Source organism: Netta rufina (genome assembly GCF_964035555.1).
Source record: "Netta rufina genome assembly, chromosome: 1".
In the NCBI taxonomy this organism is placed as follows: Eukaryota; Metazoa; Chordata; class Aves; order Anseriformes; family Anatidae; genus Netta; species Netta rufina.
The window spans coordinates 169,782,820-169,792,627 of NC_140123.1; the positions used below are offsets into that span (position 1 = coordinate 169,782,820).

General features: G+C 41.9%; 1 protein-coding gene across 1 annotated transcript; it reads left to right on the forward strand.

Moving 5' to 3' along the window:
• Positions 1 to 2,360: 2,360 nt before the first annotated feature.
• Positions 2,361 to 9,312, forward strand: IL26 (interleukin 26; the record flags this gene model as incomplete). Its single annotated transcript, XM_084306114.1, has 5 exons — positions 2,361 to 2,531; positions 2,947 to 3,003; positions 4,424 to 4,555; positions 9,075 to 9,140; positions 9,226 to 9,312. 5 exons carry the CDS (start codon positions 2,361 to 2,363, stop codon positions 9,310 to 9,312), a joined length of 513 nt encoding a protein of 170 aa, XP_084162240.1.
• Positions 9,313 to 9,808: the final 496 nt, after the last annotated feature.

Here is a 9,808-nt window from a genome sequence, read left to right on the forward strand (position 1 = left end):
CCATCTGCATTTGTTTACACCACTCAGTTTAAAAGTTAGCCAGATCCATCAAGATGTTTGCTGATTCACCATAGGGGCTCTTTAGAGCCCAATGCAATGTGGTGTTACTACTACAGCCCTCCAAGCATAGGAGCTCACAGAACAGACAAAATGAAACTTGTGGGCTCAAGGGTTTTCCAGCAACAGAAGTTTCAGAGACATTTAAAATTATTGATTTTCTAGTGAAAAGCCATTACAAACTGGCTGTATGACCCATTTAGAGGAAAACTGTTGACCAGGGAGTACCACACGTTGGGGAACCTGAGGCAGTTTTGTATTCTGACTCTTGCAATTGCCTGAGATCCTTTTCTAGGAAGAAATTTGGAGCAAGTGGTTAACGTTCCATCCACATACATTGTATGCTGAGGTTTTGTGTATCTCATCAAGCAAGTCTGACAGCATTTAGAGAGCTTAAGCACGGACCATAGTTCAAATGAGCACTACAATGCATGCAGGGAATCAGGTCTCCATCATCTCCACTTACCAAAATCTAAGCTCTCTTGGCAGCCCTCTTTGGGCCTGGACCCCAAGAGCTCTTCAGCACTGGTGAAGCTAATGGGATGTGTGGGTGGTTGTGTGCTTAAACCCTTTTGCAGGAGCTGTTACAGGTGGGATCATAGAATCACAGAATGGTTTGGGTTGGAAGGGACCTTAAAGATCCCTGTTCCAACCCCCTTCCATGGGCAGGGTCACCTCCCACCAGACCAGGTTGCCCAAAGCCCCATCCAGCCTGGCCTTGAACACCTCCAGGGATGGGGCACCCACAGCTTCTCTGGGTAACCTGTTCCACTGCCTCACCATCCCCTGAGTAAAGAATTTCCTCCTTATATCTAATTTAAACCTACCCTCTTTTTGTTTAAAACATTCGCCCTTGTCCTATCACTACACTGCCTGACAAAGAGTCCCTCTCCAGCCTCTGTCTTCATAAGAGAGATGCTCCAGCCCTCTGACCATCTTCATGGTCTTCCTCTGGACTTGCTCTAATACTTCCATGATCCTTGGATCCCTGGGGCCACATGTGAGTCCAGGTTGGCCTGGAGGCTATGTATATTTGTTTTTATAAAATAGCTAGTGGGATCCAGGCTGGGGTGAGTTTATAATCTAGCTCATCTCATCCTTCTTTCTCCCAGAGCTGGTATCAATGTAGGCTGAAGAATTGCTATGCTGGACCAAAAGCTGCTTTCTCCCATTTCTTGCATACACCTCAGCTAGTCCTAGGCGTCTTGATGGCTGATTTACACCAGTTCTTGTCTTAACAGCATCATACTGCTGGTGCTGCTTCAGGATTTCCAAGTCTATCTTTGATGTGATGTTCCCTGCATTTATTGAGTGGTACTTGAGATGAATTTATCCCATTCTTCCAGCTTCACTTCAGACAGCTCTGAAGCTCTCAGCATTGGCTATCTCAAAAGCAGGCTAGAGATACAGACTTCCCAATCTATGTTTGAGCATGACTGTAGAAAAGTGAGCATCAGACTCTACGGTTTAAATTTTACTGCCTTTGTGGTGGGTATGCTGGGACCCTACATGCCATTTTCCAGCAACCTTTGGTTCTTGGTGGGTTCTTGAAGCAGCCCAATAGCCAGGCATGCTCTGGTCCTTGAGCAGAGCCCTTGCTGGAGCCCTCTCTTTCACAATACATAGCATGCTGCTTCTACAGGTGCAAATCTTGCCCTAGTAGAAGACTAATTCAAGAGATTAAAATAGCAAGATCATTTGCTACTAGCTGCCATACCCCGAAAAGAAAACACTTATTAAAGGCTAGGCAATGAAGTTTTAAAGGCAGGATAGTCCAGCTTCCTTATAGATAACTGATTTTCTAAAATTTCTCGGTTAAGTTAACACATTTTTTTTTTTCCTCTGGGCCATTACCTTTTACAAAACTGCTACCATAAGGTTTTGTGGAAAAATTAAAAAAAAATCACACACTAGGTGTACTTTGCTACAAAACCAAACTAACCAGCTCAACAATTTTTTTCTCACTTGACCACCACTTAAATGAAAGAAAACTTCTCACATGAGAGGGAAGTTCTTCTTTCTTGGAAACCTTGACCCTGCTGCCAGTAAATATGGAGATATCGTTTAGAAAACGTCATAGATGATTGTGGTCAAATTTGTTGAAAGTGGAGCAAGATGTATAAAAAAGCGCAGCAACAATACTGATCAGCCAGCACACAAGCAATAGGTTATCTACATGAGCATCTCAGTGCAGAAGCTGCTTTGAGGGTTAACAAAATTAGGTTAACCTCTGTCGTCTAACCAGTCTTGCTGTATCACATACGCCGCTGTGACTGTAGAGGCTCGAAGATTTGGGAGCGAAGATGAAAGTATATTCTATTTTCAGATCTGGGCATTTTTTAGTTTTACTTTGTCTTTTCACTGTGGAAGGCAAAAAGTCACCTACAGGAAAGCATACCTGCCGAAAAGGACTCCTCTCCCAAGTGACAGAGAACCTGTATATCAAGGCAACTAGTTTAAAATCATCTGTTCCTGTAAGTTGATCCCACTAGATGAAGTTTATTTATTTATGGATGCTTCTTTGGCAGCTTCGTTATTGACCACCTGGAAAATTTAATAAGCTGAATAATCTCTGTGGTCTTGAGAGACAGGGAAATGCTACTCCCTTCATAAAGATGGAAAAAAAGAAGATGCATAGAGAGGTGGAATGAGTTCGCCAAGGCCATGGAAGAAGTTTGTAGCTAGGCTGGGATTGGAGCATAGATTTGTTGAGTCCTCATTCTACATCTGAATAAGATGTAGAAGATTTTTATCATTATTGCTACTACAACACCCAAAGAACCTTGGTATGAAACACTACTGCAGAGCGAAGCTTTGTACCAACTAGACAAAGCTCTCTTTTCCTTCCTCTGCTTAGATTAATTAATACTAGCACACTGTATTTTACAGAAGGATCTCATCAAGAACACAAGACTTCTAAAAAAGACAACAAAAGTGCTGTTTATGGTAAGATTTATATAACTGTTTTTCCATTTTCTTGCTTTGATTTTCCTTTGGTTTGTAGAGATAAGAATGTGGGATCAAAAGGAATGACAGCTGACACGTAAGTCAGCTGTGTTTAATTGGGAAGGACTTTGTATTTATGAGAGCCGTACATTTAATGAAATCCTTCACTTAGAGGAAGAATGTTATCTCTGCCCCCCAAGAAAGTGATTTTCCTATGGGACATGAAGGGGATGTGAGTGTGATATGGGGAGAAAGAAGAGGATGTGGAAAGCCTGGCTGTAGACACTTGTCTCTTGGTGGTTGCAGCGGTACTTTCCTTGGACAGTTGGGGTGAGGGTGTTTGCCGCATTGGGGAGGCGTGTGTTTGTGGTAGCTCTTGCTCCTCCTGTGAATGCTTTAGTGTGTGTGGTCCTTCCCAGCAATGCTTTTCAGGCAGTAGCTTATTTACATGAGGGCCAGAACCAAAGCCACCATCCCATGAACTGAGAAACCTTCTGCTGAGGGTGTGCAGAAGTGCAGATGGCCCAGGGATGCTACAGAGCACCCAGGACACCCAAGCACCCAAGAGCTGCTTTGGGTTTTGAACTCGGCAGATGTTCTAGAAGAGGGAGATCAGAGTACCCCTGTAAGCTTTGGCATGTAAAATACTGATTTGGGGGGTCTATTCATAGGTATGTGAGCTCACATACCTTTATGCAGAGATCTAGTCAGCAGGGCCAATTGAGTCAATTTATCCTTGAGCGACCTATCGGCCTTTGAACTCCCCTGGATCTCACTGATCACCTTGGGAGTGAATGCCCCTCACTTGCCCATGGGATGTACGTGTGGGCACCTGCATTTTGGTGGCTTAATCTATATCTGCCTTCCCCTCCTGGTGGTAATTTTGCACCCTATACTTGGTTCAGTTGCCTAAAAATGGGCATATAGCCATTTGAAATACTGTTGGGTATCGAAGAGATCCTACGGTTCAGTAAGGTACATGTATTACATAGCATGTACAAGATGACTGTTCTCTTCTGGAGCAACAGCTGGGGATAGTTGGGATTTCTTATAGCACTTTGAATGGCATGGGACACTGGTGTGGAGGAATCAGACAATGACACCTACAATTTGGCCAAGATAATCTGGCTTAACTCCCATATTCAACTTCCATTTATTCCTTGTGATTTAGTTATATTTGTTGCTGTCACTTCTTTTCATGGCTAGTCTTAATAATACTCCCTTCTGTGCCAGTGCAACATCTTCTTGCCTTACCTTCAGAAAACATAGGGGTATGTTGAGCCGAACATTAAAGTTCATGAAAATATTTGTATTGATTGTATGCTTTCTAACTACATGTATTTTTACAAGGCGAAAATTTTAGGTCATATGTGACTTGCAAGGTTTTCATTTGGTAGCTGCTTACCTGCTTTGTTTTCAGACAAATTGCAGTGTTCGAGACCAGGTCCTCTCATTCTACGTGAAAAATGTTTTCAGTCATCTTGAAGTGGAAAGTGAAAAGTTGTACCTTATTAGCGCCTTCCAGGTCCTGCAAGAGAACATGAATGCATGTGTGAGTATATCTGTGAGAGCTAAACTACCTCTGTCCATCTGAGAGGCTAAGAAAGGGCTAGATCACACCTTTTTAGCAAGCAGAGGAGGTGATTTGTAGTCATGGTGTGCCCTACATTGCAGAAGACCCAGCTTCCCGAGGGCTTCCCCCTGAGCCTGGGGAGGTTTCACACCACTCGTTTCCTCTCAGAGTGAGTGCAGGGGGCAGGTGAGGTGGTGGAGGTGCCATGGAGACAGCCCACTTCCCCACTGGTGCTTCTGATGATGTTGCCTCATACTGCCCTTCAGCACCAAAGCTGCAAAGATGTAGAGTAAACAGAGAGATGTGTCTCTTTGTTTCCACAGCATTAACTCTGGTCATACTTTCCTTCTTCAGCAGCATACCCAGTGGACTCAGGAACTTTTACTCACATGTCATCTCTGCTCCACCATACTCTGGAAAGAGCTGGTGGTGTCTCCTGAGCAAGCAGTGACATGCAGTGATATAGGCTTGGGGAAGAGTGGCTGGAAAGTTGCCTGGCAGAAAAGGCCCTGGGGGTGCTGCTCATCAACCAGCTGTGTGCCCAGGTGGCCAAGAGGGCCAGCAGCAACCTGGCCTACACCAGAAACAGTGTGGCCAGCATCTCTAGGGAAGAGATTATCCCTCTGTTCTTGGCACTGGTGAGAGCACACCTTGAGTACTGTGTCCAGTTTTGGGCCCCTCACTGCAGGGATACTGAGTAGCTTGAGTGTGTCCAGAGAAGAGCAACAAAGCAGGTGAAGAGATCAGAAAACAAGACATATGAGGAGTGGCTGAGGGAACTGTGCTGTGTAGTCTGGAGAAAGGGAGGCTGAGAGGAGATCTCATCTCTCTCTGCAGCTATCTGAAAGGAGGTTGCAGCAAGGAGGGTGTCAATCTCTTTTCTCAGGTAACAAGTGATAGGATGCAAGGCAATGTCCTCAAGTTGTGCCATGGGAGGTTTAAATTGGATATCATGAAAAATTTCTTCATGGAAAGGGTGGTTAGGCATTGGAACAGGCTGCCCAGGAAGGTGGTGGAGTTGTCATTCTTGGAAGTATCAGAGACATATGGATGCAGTGCTTAGGGACATGGTTTGGTGGTGGTTGTGTAGCATTAGGTGGATGGTTGGACTTGATGATCTCAAAGGTCTTTTCCAACCTAAATGGTTCCTATGATTTTGTGATTCTATGATCCTATGATGTTGAATAAACCACAAGGGAGCAGTTTCTGTATGTCAGTTATACCTGTAAGTCAAAGCAGTTGCCCACTGGCAACATGTCCCTACAGTAGATCCAGGTGTTCCAGAGAAAAGGTGCTTCTACCAGCAACGTCATCATCTCACCTGTAAATGACACCAGGACGGCAGTTAAAGCACACTTTTGCTGAAAATATACACATAGATTACTGGGTGGTGCTAACATGACAGTGTCACTTGTGGGTCCTTTCTCTTCCCAGACTTGTCACTTACATGTGAGCTTGCTGAACACCCTGTGAGGTCTTACCACCTGGCTCTTCTTTTTGAAGAGTAGATGAATAAAGACAGGGTGTGCCTTAAAGCTTTTTGACCTGTGGATATTTTTTTTTCTCCACAAAACCTGTAGTCCTCACAAATCACAGTGTCACAAAATCTCAAGTGTGACTTGGGGTTTATAACCATGAATGGCCAGGTAAATGTCTATGGTAATTTTAAAAAGTGAAGGCAGGGTGAGAAGTCAATGAAATATTATTGAGTTATACATTTGTCTGTTCTTAACTGTGTGGTGGCATATAAGAAAGGAACATTGGTTCTACATGCACACAAATATTTGCTATTCAACAATAAGCATCTTCAGACATCTCCTTGCGCTGCTGAATTACAAAACACAACCAAAATATTTGTAAAATATAAAAATATTCAGACCCTAATGGGAGAAAACTCCACCAGTTCTCAGGTTACATCATTGCAATTTACAGCCATTATTCACAGCATTCCACACCCTGTTGCAATTATCTGTGTCTGTCAAAATTCCTGGTATTGTATGCTACAATATCATTGAAAGAGATTCCATTCTTGTCTGGAAAAGCAATTACACCCCATACAAGTGCCAGTACACACAGAAGAGTTCAGACTATCAGCTGTGACTCAACTCAGAGCAGAACATTACTTATTCTGATATACCATCAGTGACTGGAGCTAATATCACAGAATCATAGAATCACGTATAGCAATACATTTATATAATACAGTAATATATATATACACAATATATACAGTAATATATATAGCAATACATTTGATTCTAGTGCTGTATGGAGACAAAATGCAGTACTTTTCTCAAAGCTCCTATATTCTTTTTCATAATTAGCACCCGTGTTTTATCCAACACAAATCTAAATGATTTAAGTTTCCAGATCTTAAAAAATACTGGTAGGAAAGAAAAGACTTCCTGTTACAGTAGAAAAACAATATCTCTTTCTGAAATGATGACTTGCCATGATTTTCTGGGAGACATCTAATTCCTGAAAACTGTAACAATTTTAAAAGATTTTTTATTAATTCAAAGCCAACAAAAGAAATCATATGAAAGCATACTAGAAACTGTAATCAGAATGAAAGTGATGAATCTTCTGCTAAAACACAGTTTGGGATTTATCCACTATATTATTTCCCAATAAATAAGCAATCTCATTCACCCATTTACATAAGATCTTTAATTTTTATTACCTAGTTGTATTATAAGATGTTTATCAGAAGGGATTTCCACCATGACAACATACTTCCATAAGGAATTCTTCCTCTTTCAGGGGTCAAGTTCTTTATACAATTGAGGGAAACAGTGACATCTTTATATATATACCCACCCTATATTCTTTCATGAATTCTAGCTCTAATTCAGGCAGTTATAGAGCCAAGTTATATAATCATGCTATTTAAAATTCTTAACATTTGTTTCCAAATGACTACTGAAGATTTTCTACTACCTTGTCATCATGATTTTAATGTTGCTAGTTCTTGGTGTTTTTTTTTTTTTTTTTTTTTTTGATTGATTGCTTTCCAAACAAAGAAACATTAACATTTTCCAATAACTTAAGAGCCCGTGTCCTGTTTTTTTTAAAACTACATAGGTACCAACATCTCTAAATCCCCTTTCTGCAGTGAAATCGAGGTCTTTCATTTAGAATATGATTGCATGGTAAAGGGAATACACATTTCTTCTTGGAAATTGGGAACATCCATCTGCAGCACCATGGCTCTCAACAAAAAGCGCATTTACTTGCTCATGTGCCCTATTGGGATGACAACACTGTTGAGAACAGCATCAAGCTGTTTATGAGCTGCTTGTGATGTTCCTATATAAATAGGAGGTTGTGGAATTTTTTTTTCCCTTGCAATTGAATGGAGTGCAGGAAGGCAATATATTCACTGCAGAATTTTTAATCATTACAGGCAGTGCTTTTAGGTCTTTAGCAGATATTGCATATTGCAGCATAGCTTGAAATAAACAAACTTGCTCGCTTGCTTATTTGTTCATTTGCTTTGTATGCAAGAAGAGAAGAGTTTGTAATGCATACTAACACTTGGGGCAGTTTTGTCACTGAATCAGTGTTCAGTTCTGCTACCAATTTACTTCTATGGAAATCTGCATCATGCAGATGTACCTTAAAAAAAGCCCCAGATCATGAAGGTCTGAACTAGTTAGAAGAGGTTTATAAATTTATAAAGAGGTTTAAGGTTTATAAATTTGAGTTGCATTTTTATACATTTTCATGTAAATAAAACATGTAAAAAAGGTAACTTGAAAAGAAAATACTTGTGTTACTTTTTAAAAAGTCTGTGTGATTTAGAAAGATGGACTCATCTTCATATGAGCTCAAGACTTTTGTCTTTTTTCTTTTCCAAAACATTGTCTTTCTTCATAAATTGGAAAATACCAGATTTTTCCACTTTTTCCCTAAAAGAAGGATTCTTTTCCTTGTAAAGCACAGGGAGCTGGGGAGTAAGGAAGCCATGTTGAAGGTGCTGCTCAGAAAGTTTAGCTAGACTTCTCTAAAAAAACACAACTGAAAGAGTTATGACGAGAGAACACTTACCTGTGAGTATGCAGAGTGAGCAGACAGTGGTGGCACAGCAGGTGGAGCCCCCCAGGGTGGTGGATGCCAGGCCTGGGGACCCCCTGCTGGCAGTGCATCAAGGCTGGAAATTCAAGTTAAAGGACCTGAACCTCAGAGATAGGCCACACTGTACAAAGGTTGTAACTGCCACGGATATAAAGAGCCCTGAGATGAATAGAAAGTGTGTAATATGAAGATGTGGTGATACTCACTTTATAGTTTTTGTGGTGTGGACTCAATTTTCCAGTAGGCACACAAGTAAAATGATACAAGTGTAGTAGCAGGAGGTGCTGAGATGATGCTGATTTCACACATTTTACAAGTAGTCCGATGGTGCCACACTGTGGGTTTGACTGTTCCTCACCACTGTGTCTTTCCATCAGCATCTTTGGTGCAACAAACTTTTGGTTTCTTCTCATCCCTTCAGCTTCCATGTGCTCCATCCACAAGGTTAACTCCACCAGTCAAAAATATAAAGACAACATTTCTTAAGGTAAGACCAGGAGGTGTTGGCTCTCACCCGCGCTGCTTAAGTGTTGAGGGTGGCTTCTTTTCTAATGTCTTTATCTTCTTGACAGCTTGGAGAGAAGGGAATCTACAAGGCCATCAGTGAGCTGGATATTCTCCTTCCCTGGATTCAGGCCTACATACAAACCATCTTATGAGGAACAAAGAGGTGACCGACAACATGCCACCTCTGTGCTAAGAACGGATCCTTACCCAAAAGGCATGAAAATCAACTGAGAGCTGGATATACAACTGGCCTGGTAGCAATTCTGTCACACTGGAAGAGAGTCTCTGTAATGCAGAGGCATAAAGATGGATTTTCAAGAGCTTTCAAGGTTGACCTGGCATAGCAGCTAAGCCTGCTCTCAATGCAAGAGCAACCTCTGGAGCGTTTACAGCATGATGCACTTTGTGTCCTACCTGCCTGCTAGCTGCAGACAGCCCCCAGGCACATTGCACAAGCCTAACTTGAAGTCTGCTCCCACATGGATCAGACACGATGTCCTGTGTGCACTGGGCATTATCCAGCTAGGCCTTGTGCCACCCCTGTGTAATTATGAGTCAAAGCAACATGAAGCACTTCTGGAAATCCTTCCCCTAAGCTATACCTCTTTTTTGTTTGTTTGTTTGTTTGTTTGCTATAGATATGTCACT